Here is a 25,322-nt window from a genome sequence, read left to right on the forward strand (position 1 = left end):
AATTTGAGGAAATCTGATACTAAATGGATTTCGTTAGGAGCAGAGAAAGGTGACAGAAAGCAGCTTGGGTTTGCACTTCAGGTTTTTTAGCTTTTCCTCTGTACAAAGCAAGCCTTACTTCTTAATTTAAAAGAAAGGGAAATGAGCAGTAGACTGTAGAACTGCTAACACCTTCCAACCATGAAGGAGGCTTTTCCCTTCCCAATACCCATGTCATACACATTTCCTCATTCTGCTGCGGCAGAACATTCACTGCATTGCTTTTGGCTCTTATCCCACTCTCTCCCAACCAAACTCCTCACAGGCTCAAGTGACAATAACTTAAATTAAAGGCAGCTGATAGGAAGGGGGAAAAAACCCTCAGTTGTCCTCAGCTGCCCTTGAGAGCCACCTGGAGCCAGAAATGGAAGTGAAAAATCCCTGCATGTCCTTATTCCTTTTGCCAGTCCTGCTTTAATCCCTCTTCAATCTGAGAGCAGAAACTGCTCATTTGAGTTGAGCAGCAAACCACGGACACACAGTGTCACCTAGTGGGGCACCAGAGGCAGCCCAGGCTGCCTTCCAGCGGGAGCACTGGGAGTTTACCCATCTTTTCCCTCCAGATTTACAGATGGAGAGCAGCCCTGGAGAGAAGAAGTTTGAGGTGCTGGAGACGCCCCAGGAACCCCCAAGCAGGGGAAGGGAGAGGCTGCCGCTCTGCCCTGCTCAGGTGAGACCCCACCTGCAGAGCTGCCCCCAGCCCTGGGGCCCAGCACAGGGAGGAAAAGAGATGATTTGGGGTGACCTCATTGTGGCCTTCCAGTCCCTGAAGGAGTTGCGGGAGAGAGACCTGGAGTGCCAGGACAAGGGGCAGTGGCTTTCAACTGCCAGAGGGCAGGGTTAGAGGGGATTTGGGGAAGGAATTCCTCCCTGTAAGGGTGGGAGGTCATTGGAATGGATTTCCCAGAGAATACCTCATCCCTGGAAGTGCCCAAGGCCAGGTTGGTCAGGGCTTGGAGTAACCTGGGATAGAATGGGAGGCATCCCTGCCATGGTAGAGGAGGGAATATGATGATGACCCAAACCATTCCATGACAATTCCATGACCCTTTAAACACTGCCTCTTCGTGAAACAAGATGAATCCAGACTTCAGTTAAAATGGAAATGACCCAAACTTTATTGAAGGTTTTGTCATTAGCAGAACTGGTAAGAAAGCAGAATATTTTACACCTCAAGAATCATTAAGATCTAATTCTCTTGAGAATACAGTACAAATAAAAGCTAATAATAAAAAAAAGGGCCTCCTCCTCCTCCCCCCATTCAAGATTTTATTATTGTAAAATAAATGAAGTCAAGTTAAAAAATGTTCTGATCTTCAACACTGGCAATCTGAAAGTGTCACTGATTCCAGAGATTTTTGCAATGCAGCACAATTTCACAGCTGTAAGGAAAAGATTTATGGCAGCGTGATAAAAGTAGGATTTCAGAGTTGTCAAAAGGCCTTAAAAATCTTATCTGTAGTTTAAAATGATGATGAAGAACTCCAAGTAAAAAAAGAAATCATAACAAAACAAACAAAAAACTCCACTTCAAATGTGTGTGAAATGCGGAAGTAATGCCCTGCAGGCTGCTCCAAAGTGTTCACTTGTCTTTTGCAGAGACCTGGCAGCCAGCACAGCACTGAAATACACATGGTCCAGCAACGGGCACCATTCCAGTTGTGCAGGGACTCCTCGACTGATCACAGACAGGTTTGAGACAGAAATTCACATTGCACTCCATTTAGGATGCTTTAATTGTTGGACACTACACACAGAGATGCTTTTATAATTTAAAAAAAAGCCCGGTTGTGCCCTTTCCATGTATTAAAGTGCATTAAGTGACCATTTTAAAGCAGGCCAGAAAGTCCCTTTGAAGTTGGTCCCTAAGCACTGCAGTAGCATTTGGAGTGGTATGGGTGGTGTGTCCCACACCAGCACGGCAAGAACAGTGGAATTCCAGAAATTGTTAGTGAAATACCTATTGAAGCTCAAAGGGATAAGACAGAGAACAGCTCTGTTCTCATGCTGGGGACAGACACTACCTGCTGAAGCTGTCCCACAGCCAGACACTTGTTCCATGCACCTAAAGAATTTGCAGGCTTCCAGAGTTTTCTAGCTGAGATAATTTGTATGTAGATTCCCTTAATGCTGATGTGCAGTGCAGCATCACTTCATCCAGGAGAGCTGTTTGTTAAAGCTAAAAATATCCATTTCAAAAGGCCCAGCACCTTGCAGCAAGTTTTCTAGTAAAAGGCCAATTTATTCATCATCATCATCATCTTCATAGTAGCGATTCCTTTTGATCTGTTCTTCCACAGACAGATCTTCCACGTCTTCACCCTCCCAAAAACCAACGTCTTGGGATTTGCGATTCTGGTTTGGAGATGATTCCTTAGCGGTCACAACATTGGCTAAGCTGGAATGTTTAGGAGAATTTGGTTCAAGGAGTTCTTCCTTTGGAATTTCTGGCTCCTCTGTAGCGTGTTCTTCCTCATCTGTGTCTGCATTCATCTGCCCATTCTCTACAATGTTCTGCTCTGCTGTTTTGATACCCGACAATTCCCGTTCTTCCTCCGCATTTTTCTCCCCGGAGTTCTGGATGTTCCTAGGCTCAACCTTCTTTTCCTTTTGCTTTTTCTCTACGACAAGCTCTCTCTCCAGTTCCTCACTCCTTTTCAATGTGTCTCTCTCTTCCTTGGAAGGAGATGGTGAATTCTCTGTTTTATGGCCTTTAACAGATATTGTTCTAAATGAGGCTGCAACTGTAAAGGGGCGACTTCGCTCCTTCAGAGAGGAAGATCTTCTTAACTTTTTGAGATCCAGATCCACATCCTCCTGCACATCAGGCTTGGAAATCTCTTCTTCTGGAGGCCACTTGGGTTTGAGTACTTTGATGCCCTCATCTAAGGCACTTCCTTGGGTACTTTGGTCAGATGGAGGTGGCCAGGCAATCCTGAGCTTTTTTGTTTCTGCTGGTCTTTCTTCCCTTTCAGGCACAGCTGAAGCTTTTGCTTCCATACTTGCAGCCAGAACTCCCACTTTTGCAATCGGGGCATCCTCTACTCCTGGGCTTTGTGGAGTGTCTGGTGAATTCACACCATGGACGGTTTTCTCCGGGGATTCTTCACATTCAGTTTTACCTGCCCACAATTCCTTGTGCTGCTTGTGTCCAAAGCCCTCATCATAATTGCCTTTGGACTTGAAGAGCTGATTGAAGTGAGGCTTGCAGTAGATGTTGCCACGCAGAGAGGCGTACGTCCCGAGGCTGTTCAGGAAACACAGATCAAACATCAGAGCTAAGGGCCCCAACACCAGTTGTGTTACAGAAGAGATTCCATTTCAGTCTCCCACATGTTCAAAAAACAAGCTTACAGCCCTCAGGGTTTGCATGACTCTTTCTAGGAATTCTTTACAAAGCTGGACATTCTATTTTGCCCCACATAAAATTACATTAAGAGTTCAAAAATGGCATCAAGTGCACCAAGCACTGGCACAAGTAGGCCTGTGCTACCTCTCCTACACAAATCACTGGATTATGGTGACTTCCAGCTCAGCTAGGCCTGAGCAGCACCTTCCTCAGCTGTGACAGGAAAATTCACTTCCCAGAGGGCAGCCAAAGGAGCAGTGCACACACCTGAGTTTGCTGTTGCAGTAGGAACAGCGGAAGCAGCTGATGTGAAACACCTGCTGGTTGGCAAAGAGCCTTTCCATGGGGTACACAGTCTTCTGACACCCAACACAGGTTTCCTTCATTGGCAACTGGAATTTCTAGAGGGAAAAGAGAAAGTTTGTTAACTGGAAAACACATCAACCGCTGGGGACTTGGCGTGGGCTCATGCACGGCTTCCTGAACTCTCAACAACTGCAGAGCTCACTTTCTCTAATTATGGTGCAGCAGAGTCTGGGGCACAATGAGGAGATCCAACAGGCTCATGGGATTGCTGTGGCTTGACAGGGAACCAAGATTTCACCCCAGTGAATCCCACAGCTGAAGCATCACATGCTGAGCAATGGCTGGGAAAGAACAATGAGAGCACTACAACTGAGCCTGTTCCCCAAAGCTGTCTCATCCTTTGCTGCAAGCTGTTTTTATTGATAGGAGAATGATGAAGCGTTCCAGTTGATTACAATCAGTGTGAGACTTACCAAAATAATAAAAATAGTGCAAAAAAAAAATATCTTGAAATTGTTTGGGTTGGAAAGGACCTTGAAGATCCTCTATGCCATGGACAGGGACACTGTCCACCAGAAGAGTTGAAATAGCCTCACAAGGTACAGGATGGGAGAGGAAAGGAGGGAAACAGGCTGCCCAATGGTTTGAAATGTTCCATTTTTTGTTAAAGCTTTTCTCTCAAAGAGGAGGAAATAGTCTCAGCACCAATACAACAGCAGGAAACACTCCTGGTTTCACTTGTAAACAATTCCAGCTCTATCCCAAAGAAACCCCACTCAGGTTTCAGGACTCATAGCCCCCCAGACTTGGTCAAGATTCAAAGTGAGCAGAGCTTTGAGGTTAAACAGCTACAATTCTTATGTGCTTACTGAATTTCCTGAGGGTTTAGTGCAAGGATAAACCTGAGCACTGAGGAGTCAAGTGTCACTGCTGTGTGCAATGATCACACATTTGTTTTCAGACAGCATCAAGGAAGAAAGAACATTGCCCACGAGGAAAGGTCAGTGGGTGCCATTTACTTCTTGAAATCTATTAACACTGGCCAATGGGGAGGGCACTTTACAGGAGAAATTAAATAACACAACATTGACATTTTGAGGCTGCATGTTGATTAAAAGTGATTTAGCAGCCCAGCCTCCACTCCAGGGTGTGCTCAGACATATTTATAAATGTGGATTTTCCTTGGCAAAGAATTACCTGCTACAGACTTACAAAAAGATTTACGGAAAATCTGATGGCTTAAGAAAAAGCAGGAAGGTCACAGGAAGACATAATCACAGAAATTTATTTATAACACTCTAGAAACAATGGTTAGGAATGAAAGTTCCAGCATGTAAGGACAGATTGCTGAAGATGGAGCCAGCTCAAGTCACTTTGTCACAACCATAAAGTTTGCTGCCAATTTAATTCCATTTTAATATGTATTTCAGGGTTTCCAGGCATTGCTTGAAGTTACAGTAGATTAAAGTTCTGATAATAACAGCTTCACTAACAAAATTTAGAATTCCTTTTGAAAAACAATCCAGTTTCTAGGTGCTGTCAAAACTCTGCATCTTGAGTCACTAAACAAAATCTCAAAAAAAAAAGATATTTACTGATGCAAACAAAAATGTAATCCCCTGTGCTTGCCACATGGGGCAAGGCAGTAAAAATGTGCTTGCCCATCAAAACATTTCCTCCCTAAAGCTCAGTTTTGCATGGTGACACAACAGTGCTGGCACATGCTTCTGCAATCACATCCCCACCCAAGGAGAGGGACTTACTTGCATACAGTGAGCCCTATGTCTGGAGAGGCATTTTGGGCTGTGAAGAGACAAAAATTCCTTTCCAGGATACTACAAATAGAAGCTACAGGAGGAAGATGAGGCCCAAGAAGTATAAAAAGGACTTGAGAGAAAGCTGAGAGTTGAGCTCACATTAGGAGGGAAGCAGAAGGCAGGAGGAGAGGTTAGGAACCAAGAACAGGAGACAGAAGCTGGAAGAGACAAATAGGAACCTTGCATGAATAAACAGAAGCTTCTATCTCACACAGTGCAGCATCTAAAGCAGTAACTGGGCAAAAGGCTAAAATGGCTTTGATAATATCAAGAGAAAGAGAGCACCAGGACATGCAGCTTTTGTGTCACAGACCAGGATCACACAACTCCCAGTGGCAGCTCAGATTTCCCATCCTGGCATTCCTCCCTTGCACACTGGGAAGCCAGATCTCCCCAGTCTCTGAGCCCAGGGCTGTTCCTCCCAAAGATGGGGGAAACAACAAAAGCCCAGTTGTTTCCTTAGGAGGGAGCCAGGAAGTGTGTGGCAGCCTGGGGACTCAGCATCCCAACCCCAGCCAACACATGTGATGGGCAAATACAGCCTGAGCAAAATGTCCAGTGCTGCCATTTCTTATCTAATCAGATTAGCAAATACATCCCTGAACCAAAGTTCTCCATCTGCTTTATCGCTCCCTAAGGAAACTGTGACATCAAAGACTCATTGCTCAGAAAGCCAAACTTGATTTTTATATTCGGGCACCACACTGCCCTCATGTGGGCTCAAGATATCGCGATATTACGCTCAGGCGAACCCCCTCCCCTTTCACCGTTACCCCGTTATTAATTACCCTGTTCAGCCGTTAATAAACGCCATTTCACCGCCCCCCACACTGGGGTCTGGTGTGCTTGGTCCATGTGGCAGGGGGGCTGCCACCGAGCCGTCCTCACCCGGGACGCCACCACCCTATCGGCAGCAGCACCCTCACTATAAAGTTACTACCAGTTGTAGTTACCTTGGGAACAGCTGGAAGAGGAGCAAAGCCAAGTCCCAGCTTGCTAAAGGCTCTGAAGATCAGTACCAGGAGCACAGACAAGCCCTGAGACCATCCCCTGCCCGAGCCCCTCTGCCACACTGAACTGTCACAGAGAGAAGAAACTCCCACCCAGTCTCTGCAAAAAACCTGAAGCTTTGAAGGGCTTTTCCACCCTGAATTAAAGTGCCCTCACAATCACACTCTGGTGAGGAAGAAGCAGGTATTGATCCAGTTACTGCCAGACCTTTATGCTTAAGCACATTCAGGTTTCTCAGTATGAAACAGGGCCATCAGTTGGTTTTAACCTTCACCAGGTTTGATGCTGGAGAGCTGCGTTACCTTGACGGCTTTTGGAGGAGAGGCCTCTGTCTGGCCAGCTGCTTTAGCACCAAGGTTCTGCTGCTTTGAGCTGACAGCTTTCTGAGCTTCTGCCTCGCTCTCCGACTGTCCAGCTGAGGGAGAAAAGGCAATTACAATGGCTTTAAACTCTGGGCAGATTATGCTCACCAGCCTCATCAGAGTCTCAGTTCCAGTTAAATGATGAACACTTAAAAGTGTTCAATCAAATACTTTTTGATTGAGTTATAAAGGAGTTATAAATGTCTTAAAATTACAGCTGCAAGTGAACTTCTGAACATTAAAGAAATTCTTATGAAGTCTGTGGCACAGGGCAGATTTTTAGTACAAAACAGTTTTTATTAATTAATCACTTGATAGGGCTCACCATGGCCATCCTCCAGCAGACCAGAGTGCAAAGACGAGCTGTTCTCACCTACAGAAACCTGCAAGAGAAAATGAGAATATGAGAACCTCTGACCTTCAGAGATGTGAACAGTCACAGCCCCAGGAAGGCACCAGGCAGTTTGAGACAGGGAGAGACTGAGGAGCTCAGGAAAGGAGTTGTTTTTGAGGCACAAAAGGGTCCAGCTGAGTGTCAAGAGAGTCCTTGCTACAATGCAGACACCCTCACAGGCTTCACACATACAAACATCAGATTTCTGTTTCCTGGTACACCTTAATTAATGCTCAGAAATCTTGGTTGATTTGCTGAGGTTCCTCCCAGGTTTTCTCACTTACAAATCCCTTGACCCCAAGCAGCACATTTACTGGAAATCTCATGGTTCCCTCCAACATTTGACCAATCTCTGACATTCAGCAGAGACTGTGCTCTCGGGGAAAAAAAATTAAAAAGAACACCTGAATTAAAAAAAAGCTTTTGTTGAACCATAAGCCTGTTCCAAGGCCAGATCTTCCTTGTTTATCCTCCTTCAGAAACAAATCAAATTTTAAAAATAATTTAAAAACTAGAGGAATTGGATCTAAAGCAGTTTCAAATACTACTCAGAATCATAGCATTGTTTAGTATGGAAAAGGCCTTTAAAACCATCAAATGCAACAGATAAAGCTCTTGATGTATAACTCTTTATTAAACTTGGCACTATTTCTATTAAATCAAATAGTTTTAAGTAGCTACGCTGAGGAACTAAAGTACTGTAACAAGATTAACTGCAAATCATCACTAATTCACCTTAATGATTGAAAAGTCCATTGCAAGCAACTGAAATTTGTAAATTAAGGAGGTAATGAGGAGTTACATGTACGAACATCCTCTGCTGAAAGCAGAACTGTGCCCCAGTGTTCTGGGCAGAGCATGAACGTGTTCTGAGGCTGCTGAAGTCACACACGTCTGGCTACTGAACGTGCCACGGGTGCAGTGTGAAAAATGACAGAGTGAAGTGGCTTTTGTTTCCTTTTTGCCACAGGATTCCCATTCCTGACACTAACGACAAGCAGCTTTAATTAGGCTCATTTCCAAGTTCACCACGTCCCTTCCAAAGGACAATCCTGGCTCCCAAACAATGCTCTATTCAGGTTCCCATTGCACCTGGACACCTCAACAAGTAACTCTGCAATTACAGCTGAATACAAGAAATTTTATTCAAATCTTCCATTCACAACTGGGAGATATTGTGATCTAACAGGTGCTCTTTTAATGAACTCACCTTGGAGCAGGAAGCAGCCTCGAGCAGTCAGACACGAAGCTGCTCAGCTGTCTCTGAGGAACAGCTGAAAGCAAAGATTTGGCCCCTTGCCCAAGGAAGGCTGAAAAGCTCTAAAAGCCCTCCTGGCATTAAGCTGCCACGTGTTCAGCCTGGATGGAATACACAGTACCCCAATTATTATTCAGCTACTTTTATCCCGTCTGCTGTCCCCAGTTCAGGGAACAAATGCTCCAGTCCAGTTTACAGAGTCTCAATTTATAGCTGGAGCTCAAAACCAGCAACCAGCCCAAACTGCCATTCTCAGTTACCCTAAAATTTAGCTTCTAAATGCAGAAGAAACAGTGACAACTCCTTTGACTTGGGTCATACACAGCTGCTCATGAGGTTTTTTTAAATTGGTGGGGATTTTCTCATTTATAAAAAACCCACCATAAAACAAACCTACCAAGAGAGAAAAACTCTCCCAGAAAACTTATCTCTAGACATTCTCTTCCACAGACACTTAGCCTAAAAAGAACAACTTAAACAGGAATTTTGCAGCATGTAACTAATCTGCATCACTGCTCACATTCAATTCCCAGATGGCATGTGGAACATGGAACCAGTGCGTCAGATGTGCTTCCACAGCCAGTTCCACTTAAACTGAAGCCCTTGATCTCCACCAGCACAGACATCTTACCTTCTCCCCATCCTGACAGGAACTGCAGTCCTCAATTGGTGCCATATTCTCCTTCTGCCCAGATTTGTAATTCTTGAGTTCACTCTCACTGGCTTGAATCTCACTCTATAGGACAAAGCACTGGAAAGGTGACAGGTTCTTTTCCCCTAAGAAAATACTTGCTTTCTATTTTTCTTGAAATGTTTTAAAAGCTGTTTTTCTAGTATGTGGAGTGATAATTGAAGGAAGGGCCATAAGAATGTTCAGACACTTGTTAAGTGACATATTCTAGTGAGGGAGCAGGATTAGGCTGTAGGATTTGACTGTGCTCTAAGGAGGTAATGCCAGTGTTTTCCTGAGCAACCCTTTTCTTCCAAATTCCTGTTTAAAATCAACTCCTAAGTATTCCCTGCTCAATGCACATCTTCCTTTTCAAGAAAGGGAAACTTTTCACTTGGAATGACAAGTATTTCCAGACAAGCACTGCTTAAAGTACAGCGTAATTGCTAAATACAGTATGACATAAAAGCAAATCCCACATTTGCTTCAATTCTAGTCAAAACCCTGACTCTGTTTTCTGACATCTTTGTTCTTGATAGACTGACTAAAGACTTTCACAGAAGGATCTTTCAGACTTCAAAACCAATAAAATCCAGTGAAACCTCGTGTTTCTTTCACTGCCCCAGGACATAAGATCATTGGAAGCCTCGTGCTTTTCACAAGGCTTCTTCTCTGTGACATGAAAGAGGAAGAGCCACATGCCAGCACCAGCATCTTCCTGCACTGGGAAACAAATCCCCACAAAGCCAACCACATCCAAGAGATCTGTACCAAATGTTGGAATTTTAATGCTTAGATCTCTGTATCTGCTGTCCAGCACCTTTCCCTCCCCTTCCAACACACAGAACTCATTGTTCCTCATCCCCACTCAAACCAAGTGTCCATCAGGTTTAATCCAGGCCTTGTTAATGCCCTAAAACAGCTGTTCCCAGGAGATTCTGGCTTTCTGGCTAGCCCAGGTATGAGAAGGGCAGCACAAATACACTTCCATAGCACAAATACACTTCTCTGGTTGCTTTGCCAGCAGGGAAGGAAAAGATCCCAAAGTTAGGGCTGCTGTTGGCACAGTGGCACTGCAAACTCAGGAATCCATCTCACTGCCCTTGTCCACATGCCAGGTCAAATTGGGAAGAGATTGTGCCCAAAGGGGGCATCCTGAGAGCATCAGGCTGGACTGACTCTAAACCAAGAGCATTGGGGGGCTGCAAACAGGAGCCTCTGGAGAAATGGCAAATCTCTTGCCATCAGGACAGAATTTAGTTACTCAGCCACCACTCTAAGCCCCAAACTGGACAAGGCATCAGGAAATGAGCCCAGGCAAGGCACAGGAGGCAGAAATGGGCAATTAGGTTAATCAGATTTGTTGCAGTGGCTGCAAGGACTTTCCATTCATGCAGGGAAGGTTTTACTGACCCTTCTCCCACAGCTGGGGAATCTGACCCATGTGCAGATGAAATTCAGGAATCATTTGGGCTCAGAAGAAGCCTGGTTCTCCACAGAGACCCCTGGAAAGCAGGCTCTCCTCTGAGGGAGACCCAGTGCTTCAGGCTCTCATTTCCAGGGCAAATTTCCCAATTTTAAAAGGCCTTTTCTCTTCAAATCCATTGCTCTGGTTGATAAAGGTAATACTTGAGCAATGTAAATTCCCATCATTCAGCAAAACTATCAGAAACTTCCAGCAAATGTACCTAAGCAGTTTTTAACAAAAGCTGAGATTCCTGAAACCTCCTCAGCTGTAACACTTCATTAATTGTTCATCTCCTAGTCAAATATTTGCAAAACAGGCAGAGGTTCATTCACTGCAAGAGTCTAATTAGATTCAGAGAGTGGTGAGAAATCCTGAAGGGAGGTAAAAGGTGAGGAAAACTGACTGGAGGTCCCAAAGCTGCAGGGCAAGAGATCCAAGTTCTGAGCACTGTGTGACACAAAGTCACTTTATCACACTGCCTCAGTTTCCCACAGCTTAGAGCTGTTGGATCACAAAGAATTGTTTAAACAAAAACAATAGACATCTAGAGAGCTACAGACACTCAAAGTAAAAGAATGTCAACTATGCTTCAGAAGGACCTCAGTCAGGGTGCCAGCAATCAATTCCTTGGAAAATTAACAGCATTATTCCAGGAAGATGCAAATATACTCATTTCTTCCTGTAGAGAAGAGGCAACTCTTCATCAGAAATTACTCCTATGGGCAGAGAGTTATTTTTCAAAGAGAATGACATTAACTTAAGCAGCCTGGTTTCCTTAAGAGCTTCTTTCCAGTCTCAGGCTGGGACCAAAATTCACTTCCACACAAACCAAGACTTACCATGGGAACGATGCCTGAGGAACTGCCCTGCTTGGACACAGCTGCCTGGTACTTGGCCAGCCTGTCCTTTATTGATGTCTCTGATAAACGGGGCATGTCCACGTTCTTCCTGGTCTCTGCCTTGTCTGGGCTGAGTCCTGGACTGGTGTCTAGAAGATACCCTGGTAAAAAACACCAAAGATGAATAACAGATAACTCTCACTAAGATCCTTTTTGAGGAGAATAAACACATTGCCCTTCTCTCCAGGATCATGCCAGTGAGGACACAATGTGTATCACTCAGGAGTGAGACCCAAGGAACAGCTGCAGCTGTGCCAGCCTTTGGTGGAAACTCCAAAAAATTGCAAATGGTTTCCTAGAAAAAGCTCTCCAAACAGATAAAAATACATAGTTTTGTTTAAATCAAAGCTCACAGTGTCTGGTCAGGAGGGATGAGGATTGAAGCAAAGAGGCAGAAGGAACATTGACTGTTCACTGCTTCTTAAATTACCTTGGCTAGTAAAACTAGTTCTAGGATTGAGACACAGGAAAGAATGGGCTGTATTCCTTCATTTGTTGGTTATTTCCTGTGCTTAAGAGTGGAATGGTTTAAAACTCCCAGCTCGGCTTCACTAATTAAATGGGATGCTGAGGGACTTCCTTCCATTTTGGAAAGGCAAAATTTATTCCATAGAACCCTTGAGACTGGAAAAGCCCTCCAAGACCAGCAAGTCCAACCTCTGCCTGTCCCCACCTTGTCCCCCAGACCAGAGCACTGAGCCCCACATCCAGCTGTTCCTTGGACACCTCCAGGGAAATTTCTCTTGCATAAAGTAGATTTATCCGTTAAACAAAACCCAAACCAACCCAGGGAAACCCCCCCAAGGTTTCCTGACCTGCTGTGCTGTGGCTCCTCTCTCCTTGGGCAGTGTCAGAATCCTCCAGGCTGTTCTCTGAAATCCTCCTGCCCGCTGCCCTGCGCGGCTCCCGGGGGCCCTGCTGGGGACAGACCCTCCCATCAGCGCCTGCACACACAGGGATTGCTCTGGCTAATCCCTGCAGAGGCACAGGTGTCACTAGCAAATCTGCTTTGCTGGAATAAACAAGTCTAGCAGGTAACAGCTTATTTAACCAATATAAAGTTTGATCACAGAGTACCTGACCCTCTGTCACCTGGGAAACACTTTCTTGAAGAGGTCAGGCGGTGCCCTTTGGAAGTTCTCTTGGTTTAAAAGGACCAGAAAGATCAGATTTTTAGGTCATTCCCACTCCATATACAAAACTTCAGTCTAGATTTCTGCATTTCATGCAACTCGAAGCCAATAGTCACAGTCATTGTATGAAGATTTAAAATCAGAAAAAGAATGCAAGGAACAACTTATCCAAAATCATTTTCAGCCACAGAAAAAGGAAATAATAGTATTGTAATAGAAGTTACCTAGAGTTACTTGTTTTGATTTGGATAGTTCATGCACTCAGTACCAAATAATTCCCTAATTACATCTGATAAGGCTGAAGCTTAAGCAGGAGTGTTAGAGATAAATATTCTCAGATCTCCAGGATAATCACTCTCTGCTGCAGAGCTGGACAGGGTGTCCTGGGAGCACCACACAGATGCTCTGGCTGCCTCAATCAGATTTTATTCTTATTTGTTGAGACCAACTCCCCAAATCTCAATCTCAACAAAAGAAAGCACAAAAAGAAATTTCTGCAGCTTTGATAAAAGTTGTTGAGCACAGTTAAACTGGACTCCATCAAGGTAGGATATATTCACAGCTGAAAGTCAGCCTATAAAGTCCTAGAACGTGCTGGACCTTTGTTCTCTCTCCAGGAAGAGTTAAATCACAGTTGGAAATTCAGATTGAGGCTAATGCAGAGAAAAAGGCAGGTTTGGCAAGATGCTCCAACCACACATTCCCCCTCAGTTCCAAAGACTCTCTTATTTGCTTCTCACCAAACTGAAGGAAATTCCAAAGTTTTATTTTGCAGAACTGCAGTATAAGATAATCACTATGAAAAATCAGGCTGCTTTCCATACAAACAGTAACTTCACCAGGAAAGGAAAATGCAGCTGGAAAACCTCATTTTCCATTAGCACGGGAAATAGTTTCTATTTCTGTGGTTTAAGACTTTGGTAACTTTTCTTATGGAAAAGAGCTTTAGCTCTGACAAGTCTTATGCTGACCAATAGGCTCAGGTCTGGGAGTGCCTGCACACTTGTAAAGACTTGCAGCTCCCTCATTCCATGAAAACTATTCTTAGATGATTATTCAGCCAATGTCCCCTTTAGCATCACCCCGAGCCCACCAGTCTGGGGTTCTTGCAGCTCAGAAATTTGGGGTCCCAAGGGTCCACCAGGAAAAGCTCAATCAGCAGAAGGAGATAAAGTGCTCCAATCCACAAGTGCAGAGCCCTGCCAGCTCCTCCTCCTGCCCTTTGCCCCCTCACATCTGCAGGTGTTACAACTCCACCTGAAGAGCTTTTCTGTGGGGGAGCTGCAGAACAGAGTAAAAAATCCCAACAACCAGAATGCAAAAGCTTTACAGGTCAGAAATATTTCAGTAAGCCTACAAATATTCAGTAAATCTATAAATATCCTATAAACATGTGAAGGTTTTATATCAACAGTTTTATCTTGGGGGAAAAAAGAGTAAAAGGAAATGTTTAACAGAGAAGATAAGGGACTTTTCACATTACAACTGATGGATGGAATCAGCAGGATCATGGCTCATGGAAGGTGACTCCTCTCTCATGGAGGAAGCCCCCTTAGGGATTTGTCACTCTGTGGCTGGGCCATAATTCCCAGGGCACAGCTTCTGCTGCTTTGGAAAGGAGACAAAACATTCCTGGTGTGTGGAAAGCCCCAAGTGCTCAGACTTGGGCAAGTGCAGAAGCTCTGCTGTGAGCACAGGTGAAGCTTTGCCTGGGGCACAGAGTTGGGCAAAACCCCAAATCCAAGTTCCACCTATTTCATTACAAACCCAAACCAAAGTTACACCTATTTCATTACAAACCCAAACCAAAGTTACACCTATTTCATTACAAACCCAAATCCAAGTTCCACCTATTTCATTACAAACCCAAACCAAAGTTACACCTATTTCATTACAAACCCAAAGCAAAGTTCCACCTATTTCATTACAAACCCAAACCAAAGTTACACCTATTTCATTACAAACCACCTGTGCCAGACATGACCCTGCCACGAGGTCACCTACACACCACAGCCAGGTTTTGCCTTAAAGGAAAAACAAAACCAGCCCAGAGACAACTTCTTCAGAAATGTTGCACATCTGATCCTCCTCCCCCCTGGGTGTGTTTTCACTATCACTTACAGGAAGAATCCTTTGAACATCAGGTCTTTTATCAGTTCCAGTCTTTGCTTAGTGCTGAACCAATCCAGGCTGCCGTGCCTGCCCCTAATGGGATTAGAGCAGTTTGTTTCCATGAAAATGCAATAAAAGATCTGCCTCCTATCTATTGCAACGACAGAGCAAGATCTGAGTGAATAAATGAATAAATGATGAGATTTTACTTATAATCCTGAAAATGAGAGCAGGTTTGTTTAAAGGGGGAGATGGAATCAGGAAATCCAGGCTCTGACCCGGATCCCTGCCCCAGCCCTGCTCAGCAACCATCGAAGTTGATTTATCAGCACTGCCACGAGCCTCCAGCCGTGGTGCTGCTCAATTCACACACAGGTTTTGCCAGCAAAGCTCTGACAGCACCAACACATCAAGTCTTCAGTAAAGTCCAAGGAAAACTGCCACCTCTCAGCTGAATTTACAGTTGGACTCAATGACAGAAAGGAATTTTCCACCAAAACTGTTCCATGAAGCCTCGCTCAGGAAAAAGCACAGGAAATAAATGGGAGAGGCAACTGCAGAGCTACAGTGCTGTCGTGGCTCCCACCTCACTGAGCCACACCTGGGTCCCACAGCACCCTTCCCTGCACTGACCCAATCCTCCCATCACAGATCAATTCCCAGAACAGGAATGGAATTCCAAACACGCCCCCTCTCCCCCACATCTGAACTTCAGAACACTCCTTTTCCCTTCTACCGTAACAGATTAACTTGGAATAGGGATTTTGAACCGAACCTGAGCAGTTTTGAGCCTCCTGGATGGTGTTTACTGGCTCTAGTTGGTTTTCAGCAGTGTTTGAATTGCTAAACTTGACAAACTATCAGTTTCAGATTCACTCAGCTCCAAAACAAGTTATTCCCCAGGCTGAGATAAAGTTACTCGAAGCCCATCTGCAGAATTCCCGGGGAATTCTGAGTGATTAATCCTGCAGCAAGACTTCAGGGAAGGTCTGTCATGGGCAGCTCTCACACCATGACAAAGACTCCAAAAATGCAAGTTGTGAAATGACTTCACACAGACCCAAAATTCCCTTTAACACTGAGCTGCTCCTCTGAGCCCTGAATTGTTACATTTGAAACAACTTTTATCCAAAATGCGTTTGCTTCAGTCAATACTTCAAGAAAACCAGTCTCAGTAAAACAAAGCCAGGAGGAGAGGAAACTATGAGAAAACTGGAAAATCCACCACCATCGAGGCCTCGGGACTCTGTTGCAAGTCCCCAGCATATGCAACTCATTTTGGAGTTAAGCAATTCCCCCCGGGACACGCCGGCTGCAGTCCACATGCGGGATCAGATTTCATGAGCAGTTGGAAGAAAAATGCGAGCCCTGAGCATTTGCAAGTCAAAACTAGTGAGGGCAGGAGCTGCTCTGGCCATCTCGGCTTCGTTTTCCCTCAGTGAGATTTTTTTTTCCGATAAGAAACATTTTGTAAGACACAAAGATGAGGGAAGAGCGAGGGAAGGATGGGAGTATTTCACTATATGTGTCTGCGTGTGCGTGTTTGGGCGACTCATACTGATACAGATATCACAAACTTTCACTTAGTGCTTTATCTCGACTGCAGCAGTCCTGATTGCTGAGCTCAAACACCCTTACTTTTCATATATTAAAAAATACATAAATACCTACATATGCATTTTACACAATTCACATTGTAATCTTCACACGAGACACAAACAATCCCTACTTACTTTACAAAACTTAATAAATTCCATACTTATTTTCCCCTCTTCCACTGAACCCTATCAAAGCAAATTCACTTTACTCCAACGAGCTGCCACAACTCCGAGCACCACGCACATACTTGCGTGGCTCGAGTAAGTTCCTAACAGCGCGATGTTCTGTTTTCCCTAAAACAATGAACACAATATTTGCAGAGTCAATAGCTGGAGCCACTCCCTCCCGGGATTTTCCTGATGCAGCGGAGGCAGCAGCTTTAATTTCTCCGGGATTGGGAGGCACAGATCCTTACCTTGGCCTGAGGGGCTTCACCCTTCTCGAACATCATCTTCAGCTTGCTCAGGGGCACGTTGTACTTCTCGATCCTCCCCGGAGACTCCGACCTCTCGCTGCCTTCGGGCTTTTCCATTTCGCGGGGCTCTCTCGCACAGTTCTCCATGGTGCCACCCTCCCGGGGCTCTGCGCTGTCACCGGGACACTGCGGCCGGCCCGGGGCAGCTCCGGCCCCCGGGGATGGAGAACGGGCGCGCCCGGTGCCGACCCTGCTACCCCGCACCGCTTCCAGCACCGGATTCTCCCACTTCTTCTTCAGCACGCTCAGATTGCCCCTGGTCAAGTGAGCGGGCAGGTTTTCTGTGTTCTGCAGAAAGAGCAAGGAGTCAACTGCAGCTCTCTCCGAAGCACTTCCTTTCCATGCAGGAGGAAGCTCAGCAGCGATCCCCGCTGCCGGCCAGCTGTGAATAGTTCCAGCTGTGCCACATGGAGAAAGCATCCAGGATAGGGAAGGAAGGAGGGGGGAGAAGAGAAAAGTCAGGAGTAAGGCAGGAAGTGAGCAAACAGGAACGGCCTTATAAGGCAAAAGGGAGTCAAAGCCCACGAGTTAAATGCCACACAAAAGACCTGAATCCACATATGAAGGAAATGGGACTCAAATCCACACAAGGAGGGTCTCCAGCCCCAGAACAAGGAAATGGGAGCACAAGAGCCATAGGAGAAGGCTGGTGTGCCAAATGCTGCGGTGTCTTCAGAAGACAATGCTACCAGGCCTTCCAAAAGCTACAAATTAGCTCTCAGAAACCACTATATCCTTGGAGTTACCTGTTTCTCCAACATTTCAGTTCCCAGATTTTACACCACACACCCAAAGCTCAAGCCAAGCACCCACAACGAGCATCCCTCTGCTCCAGTTTACAAATAACCAGTTTACAATAGCTTCCTGGGATTTTTGCTCTATTTCACTCAACCCATTGAAAGCACCACTGGGGACACCCACACGAGTCACTGGCACTGCCTCACCCCCAGGGGAACACCCAGAGCAGCATCACCTCCCATCCAGCTGCTCCCAGCTGTTCCCCCTCCCCAGAGCCCAGCCCAGCCTGTGTTTGAGCCATCCCAATCCAATACCTGCCACCATTGCATGTTTCCTGTTTCTCCCTCACGGAGACCACTCCAAACTCATTGCAAGTGGAGCAGGGCTGCCAGGCTTACAGGAATTAACCAGCATTAGTGGCTATATTGGGATTTAAGTCTCTCACCCTATTACTCTTCTGGTCGCATTTTGAACGCTGCTTTGCAAATTGACTTGAATCCACTTACACTTCAAAAAAAAAAATCAGTGCGTTTGCTGACTGTGTTGAAAAGAAAGTATTAAAATTGTAAGGGAAGTGTTGTAATGGAACAGAAATATTGAGAATTGTGTGACAGGTTTCTGTGGGAACACCTCCAGAATCTCAGCACACTTCCTAACACAAGTCCCTCCTGCTTCAGGTTTGCCTGTTCCCTGATCAGAGGAAGATTGACAGGCATAAGCATTGAAGAAAATTTAAGACTGAAAAGTAATTTTTAGAATGCTTATTTTATCCCACCTACATCCCAAACAGCAGCTCCCCAAGCATTAGAGAAATCAAGGCAGCAACATTGCTATGGATCCTGAAAATACTGCCAGTGCTTTAAAACACAAATTACCCTGAGGACCAGGACAAAGCCCTGCAACCTTTGTCATCCAGGGTTCCCTGACCTCTGAACACCTGAGTGCAATGGAGGTTGCAGGAAGGAATGTGGGGCTGTAACAGAGCCAAAAAGGTTGGTGCTGCCTCATCCAGGGGCATTTGCAGCCCTGGAAGTCCCTTCAGAGAAAGTCCTGCAGCTCTCAAAGATACATGTTAGATTTTAGGGAGGCTTGCAGGCTCCTTTTAAGCACTTTTAAATTTAGTTAAGAAAGGAAGAGGCACCACACAAGTGCCTCCAGCTAAGAGCAGGAGGTGGGTATTCCTGGCTTGTGGTTAACTCATTTTGCCTCCTGCTTAGGAGAGAATTGGTGATTCAACACAGCTTTGGGCAAGAAACTTCATTTCCTTTCCTTTCCTCCACACTGGGAAAAAGCATGAAGCAAAAGCAAAGCCTGTGTGTAAGCCAGGTTTTCTGTAGGATACACAGCAGCAATTTTGATATTCCAAAAATCAGCTGTCACAGCAATACTAATGCAGGTGATCCATCCTGATTTCAGGCTGTGCTTATTCATAAGGAAACAAACACTTATACAGAACACTTACACTTCTCTTCTTCTCAGCAGTGGCTTCTTCAGCAGCTTTCTGATACCTTTGAGAGAGTGAAAAACAAACAAAACCCAAGCTTTAACCAGAATACTGAATGCTCCTGAAGACAGCTGAGATTTTTCTTCTCCCACTCCCTGCATGAACTGAAATGAGAGGCTGGACAAACAGCAGCAAATAACACAAAGCCAAGTGACAGACACATTTTCAGTCATCCAGTTTACAATAATAACACTCATTAATACTTTTCATTCCCTAAGCACTCTGATTCCCAAATAGAGACAGTTTACCTTGGAATAGCTGTATTGTTTCCGCCACCCAGCTGTCTGCTGTGCCCCCTTGCAGGAATAATTCAGCTCTTTATATAGCAGCTGCTGAACCAGAACAAATTCCAGCTTGGCACATGCCGAAAATCTCCCTAAGTGCCAGAGGATTTTACTCTGTGGGCTGGGAACTGCCCCCATTCAGCATTTGCCTCCCGGGCAGCTGAGCCATCACAGCCCTCTGCAGATAAGCCACCCTGGATCATGAATCAAAGTCCTTTAAGGAGCTGCAGGAAACTCCACAGTCCTCACTGCTTACTACGCTGCACAAGGTGATTGCACTTGGCCTTTGAAATATGAAAATTGGTGACAAATTTTGCCATTTTAAAGAAGAGTTCTGCCTTTGAGAGAGAAGGAACCCAGCATCCAACAGGGTGTCTCTGTTTTCCTTATTTGTGGAATTCTGCTTTTGACACAGCAGTGAGTGTGTTGCAGGCTGTTGCTCCTCTTTAATCCGTGCAAACACACTAACCGACATCTCTGCACTATAAAGGGTCCAAATTTGAACACAAGGTGCTGAGAAAGTGATGCTGAAGGAAGAGGGATCAATACTGGAAGAAGAAACAAAGAGGAGCACAGATGAAAGTCAAGTAGCACATGGAAAACAGACGATGACTGAGGAGTCCCAGCCCAGCACGGGGCACTTTTCTAATCTCTGCTGTTGCCTTTTGTGCCTCTGACCTGACAAAACTGATTATGTGGGATGGAGAAAAATGTTTTCACATACAAATATTTAATTAACAGCACTTAAATGTCACACACTCCTCCCTGTGGCCATCAGGGTGGCAAAGCCAGAGAGCAGGACTGTTTTTCCAAGGCACTGACCCTGCCTGTGTAGAGGGACACTACTTGATTAAGGAATAGCAGTTTGGATTACTTCCAGTAAGCCTTTTTCAAGGGATTATCAACATTTAGCAAGATGACCAGGTTCCATAATCAAGCTTCAGCGAGTGAATAAATTACCTTAACAAGGTGGTGACAGCAAACAGCTTCTCCCTGGGCCAGAGCTGCACAGAGGAACTCTGGAGCTGTGGGTATATAACTATCCATCTCCTAAAGATTCCATAAAGTTTGCCCCACTTAATATCCAAATACTCCAAAACTTTGCTACACTATTAAAGCAAGAGCCTCAGACTCTCAGTTCCCCAAATCCCATTGAAAACCCCAGCTGAAGCCTATATAATTCCTTAAGGAAATACAGGCTTTTGCAGGGAATGCATTGGTTATTAGCACTCAGCTTTCTCAGGGTATACAATATTTATGGTTTGAGTTTAACCTTTTATCCATCTCTCAGAGAAAAGGGAAGCTTAATATTCCTGTTTTATCTAAGTCAGGAGAGGTTTAAGCTGGATGTCAGGAAAAATTCTTCCCCCAGAGAGGCTCTGAAAAGGCTCCTCAGGGAATGGTCACAGTCCCAAGGAGCATTTGGACAGCACTCTCAGGCACAGTGTGGGATTGTTGGGGTGTCTGTGCAGGGCACAGCAACTGTGAGAGCAGCAGCCCCTGCTCCGGGTGGCAGCTGTCACCTCCACACAGCTGGTGCTGCCCAGCCCCACAGCACTTACTTGGAGAACCTCTCCGCCAGGGCCGAGGACTTGTTCTTGTTGACCAGGGAAAGCTCTTTGGCGGTGATTTTCAAAGAATGGGAGGCCCATTGCCTTCTATTGAACGGGGAAGGCTCCATCTTATCTGCCCAAATCCCTGCTCAGGAGGAAGGAACAGTGTCAGCAATAGGAACTGTGAGCAGAAAAGGAATTCCACCGAGTGATTTGCTCCCAGCATCCCAGCGCCCCCAGTCCTAAACCCCTCAGGATCTTGTTCACCAACTGACTTGAAAAAGGCAGCAGATAAGTGTTATAATTTCCTCTGCAGATGCCATTGAGATAAAGCCATGGGCACAAAGGGGAGCTGTGACCAGAGGATTCCAGAGTGACAGTCCTGTGTCACACACACACACAGGAGCTCCAGGAAGCCCCAAAGTGCCCTGGCTTGTTCCGGTTTCAAACCAAATGTGCTAGCATTTATGTAAGAGGGTTTGAGTTACGAAACTAAGAGGATGTAATTACTATACAAACATTTTTCATTCACTCTTGTGCTCACTCTCAGCGCAGCAGCGTTTCCTCTGTGAGCTCAAACAAGTCTCGTGTTCATGGAGGCAGCTGTGCCCCTCCTGTCACAGTAGTTAACATAATATCAGTTAAATAGTATTAATTACCTAAAAAACAGCTCCAACTATCCCATCCTCCTGGAAATGGGAAGAGATTTCATCCATGTTTTCACCACAGAAGCCAACAAGACTGTATCAGATTTATTTTTTACATAGTTTTCTTTCGTGAAGGAGGAAAGGAGGGGAGATTAATTTCAAGAGTTCTCTGATAAGACAAAAATAAAGCCTGTAGGGAACGCCTTTCCTTTTTTCCTCTTATATTTTATCCCTGCTCCCGTGTCACACAATGCCTGTGGCAAGGGCGTGAACTGACCCTGCAATGCCAACTCCAGGCAGGCTGAGCTCTTCCTTGCATTTTCCATTAATTCCTTTAAGGGATTTGCAGAGTCACAGAACTCTGGATCCAGTGTGAGTCCAGGTCTGCTGGACAAATGGTCACACACAAACAGAAACACCTTCAGATAAGGTGGAGCCAATCAAAGGGAGGAAAGACAACGTTTCTGAAATCCTCGCAGGGACAGAATGCACCTGCTCAGAAATGACAGATGGGGGATCCTGCAGCACCTCAGTCCAGGGGAATTCAGGGGCACAGGCAGAGTCTGGCAGCTCCCAGTGCTGGAATGGGAGCCCTGGGAACAGAAAAGCCTCTCCAGTGCTGTTCCCTGCCTGGAACAGGTGGCAGGTGAACACATCTCTGCACTGGGAGATGCAGTCAGGGAGAATGGGCTTTCTCTCACGTTCCATAACTTCTCTGATGCCCTGGAGAGAACAGCACACCACGACAGGACAAGTTTTACCAGAACTATGATTTTGGTGGCATTTTCAAATGTGCAGGTTGAACTATCGCTGCAAACAAATGATGCTGGATTTGTGGGGATGTTGAAACAACTGAAACCACTTATCAGTGTTGCCTTTCCAGGTGCAGCTACCTGCAGCCTCAGCCTCTGAAAGGCACACAGCCCCTTCCAACCAGCAAGAGAAACCCAAAGTGGGGTCACTTTCTGAAATTCCTGCATCACCAAGTCCCCTGTAAACCTCCATGCAGGCTGCACTGAGAGTGCTCTGCATTTGACAACAGCACAAATCACCATCCACAAAGGGTCTCATTTCCACCTTCTCCCTTTCTAAAAGTCATATTGCATACACAAATAAACCCAGTATTTCTGTGATGCAGAATGCAGCCTCCACTCTCAATCCCCAGGAGCCTCAGAATACACAGAGAGAGATTACAGATAGAATTTACTGCTGGAAAATCCCACAGAAAGAATTCTGTCCGTGTTAAAGACCAACGCTGAATGAGCCGTGTCATGCCACAGTTTGAACTTTGTTTTATGACTAATCTTGAGCCAAGGGGAGCTCACCTGAGGCCCGGCTGCAGTTTAAATGGCCTTTCACAGAGCAGAGTCAGCTGTGCCCAGGAAACAGGAGCGGGGCATTCATCAGAGCTCCCCTGGCACACGGAACAGGTGCTCATTGACACACGGAAGGAACAGCTCAGTAAAACACTGAGAAACAAAACTGAATGTAATTGTTTGGAAAATAACCCTGGTTTGGATGCCTGAGCATCCCACTGCATCTAAACCAGCCCCATTCAGGGCTGCATCTTCTCCTTATTCAGTTCTTCTGTTTCCCTGCCATTCTCCATCAAAGCCACAGGTACATTGAGTTAATCTGGCCTGTTCAGGAAAAATCTCTTTATAAAGTCAGTACCTGCTGCTGGGACATTCAGCTGGAAAGAGAAGCAGCCTATCTGGAATCTCAGTCACCAGAAATGACATGAAACAGAACTCTGACATGCCTTGAAACTCGTACTCCCACATTTTTATGCCATTCCACATTCTTAGCGCCTTCTCATTCATTTACAGTTTTGGCGTGTTCAAGTATCTCTGGGCTTTTTTTAGTGCCCTTTCTGAGTGGCTTACTCAGAGAAATTTCAGAAAACACATATTAAGATTTAAACAAGACAATGAATGTTCTGCCTGCTGCAATGGAAGCAGGTTCTGTGGAAGGTGGCACAGAGACCAGAGGAGATGGAGACAGGGATGCCAGATGTTAGGGAAGGGAAGGACTCTGATTGAGCCACAATCCAGCACAGCACATCAAACCTACCTCTAATAACTTCACCCACAAGTTTAACAGCAGAATATAAATCCCTCTACGTGGAAAGAACCTGAAAGGAAAACCAACTACCGCTCGCCCAAGGCTGAAGTTGCCTATTCATTACAAGCAGCCACAGGAACGGGCCACCCACGGGCACCACGCTCAGCCCCGGGCACGGACCCGCCGAGAGGCTGCGGGCAGGGGAGGGCGCGGGCCCCGAGCCCCCAGCCAGCCCCGCCGCTGACCGGGAACGAGGAGGGATGACCGGAGGGATCACCAGACTCACCCACAGCCCCCTGAGCCCCGGCCAGCCCCGCCGCTGACCGGGAACGGGGAGGGGTGACCGGAGGGATGACCGGACTCACCCACGGCCCCCGAGCCCCGGCCAGCCCCGCCGCTGACCGGGAACGAGGAGGGATGACCGGAGGGATCACCGGACTCACCCACGGCCCCCGGCCAGCCCCGCCGCTGACCGGGAACGCATGACCGGAGGGATGGCCGGAGCGGGGCCCGAACTCACCCGCAGCCCCCCGAGCCCCGGGCGGGCCCGGCTCCTGGTGGCTCCGCTGTCGGAGGGAGGTCCCAGGCCTCCCAACCCGCGCTCTTATCCCGGCCGCACCGGGGGGAGAGGTCCCACCGCACCTGTCCCGCCCCAACCGGCGGGTCCCGGCACACCTGGCCTGGCCCGGCCCGGCCGGCAGATCCTACCGCACCTGTGCGTCGTCCTCCCGCCCCGCCCCGCGTACCTGTCCCGGCGGAACTCGGGAGTTCCCAGCGCACCTGTCGCAGCCGAAACAACGGGTCCCAACGCACCTGTCCCGGCCGAACCGGCGACTGCACCTCCGCGCCCGCCGCAGCAACGGGCAGCGGCTCCGGCCACGCCCCGGCCACGCCCCCGGCCCCATTGGCCCTTGCCCCATTGCACGGCCACGCCCCCGGCCACGCCCAAGGCCCTCGGGACACGCCCCTGGCTTTGCTCTGTCCCCCTGGCCTGGTTCTGTCCCCCTGGTTTGGCTCTGTCCCCCTGGTTTGGTTCTGTCCCCCTGCTCCCCAAATCTGGCAAAGTGAGAGTGGAATGAGGGGTCTCGGAGCTGGGGTTCAACCCCACTGTGGCTCCCGAGGGCTCAGGAGGGGCTGTGCTGGGGGAAACTGTGCCTGTGCCAGGTGTTTGGGCCTCCTGCAGCCTTCATTTGTTTGGAAACAAGAAAAATTGGCTTCAGCAGCCAAATGAGACAGCCAGCATTCCTGAGATTTAGAACATCCCTGTGTTCCTTAGCAGGACACCAGTGCTGCCCCTGGACAGCCTTGCAGCTCCTTGAGGGATTTGTCTGAACAATTAATTGTGTTTCTTTAGGTGTTTCTAGCTCTTTCCTTTTAATTCTTCCTCATGTGTCAAGCACCAAATTCCTGAGTAAAAAAATAAAATATGTATTTGGTGCTCCAGCTCCTTCCCCAGCTGCAGGTCTTGGATGTTGATGTTGTCCCAAATTCTTGGCTGTCCCAAATTCCTTGGGAGCTGCTTGCAGAGCAGCAGCCATTAAGACAGGAAGTGACTAATTAAATTAATATGTTGATGTTACTTTTATGACAGTCTCAGCATTGGCATGTGAAATTTAATAATTCCAGTCAAAAGTCTGAAT

The 25,322-nt window shown here is 46.5% G+C and overlaps 1 protein-coding gene across 3 annotated transcripts; it reads right to left on the reverse strand.

The window, feature by feature from the left end:
- Window positions 1–1,160: 1,160 nt before the first annotated feature.
- Window positions 1,161–24,508, reverse strand: LIMA1 (LIM domain and actin binding 1). 3 transcript variants are annotated; one of them, XM_058042109.1, is made up of 11 exons: window positions 24,429–24,508; window positions 20,981–21,116; window positions 19,093–19,138; window positions 16,833–17,180; window positions 12,389–12,488; window positions 11,514–11,674; window positions 9,168–9,272; window positions 7,210–7,267; window positions 6,825–6,937; window positions 3,656–3,789; window positions 1,161–3,286 (listed from the first exon to the last, which is right to left on the reverse strand). In XM_058042109.1, exons 2-11 carry the CDS (start codon window positions 21,097–21,099, stop codon window positions 2,281–2,283), a joined length of 2,190 nt encoding a protein of 729 aa, XP_057898092.1. In that variant the 5' UTR covers window positions 21,100–21,116; window positions 24,429–24,508; the 3' UTR covers window positions 1,161–2,280. The 3 variants fall into 3 exon arrangements, with proteins under 3 accessions (XP_057898092.1, XP_057898091.1, XP_057898093.1); XM_058042108.1 differs by having other exon boundaries at window positions 12,389–12,491; XM_058042110.1 differs by lacking the exon at window positions 9,168–9,272 and having other exon boundaries at window positions 12,389–12,491.
- Between the last annotated feature and the right edge of the window lie 814 nt (window positions 24,509–25,322).

The sequence above is a fragment of the Melospiza georgiana genome, chromosome 29 (genome assembly GCF_028018845.1).
Source record: "Melospiza georgiana isolate bMelGeo1 chromosome 29, bMelGeo1.pri, whole genome shotgun sequence".
Lineage (NCBI taxonomy): Eukaryota > Metazoa > Chordata > Aves > Passeriformes > Passerellidae > Melospiza > Melospiza georgiana.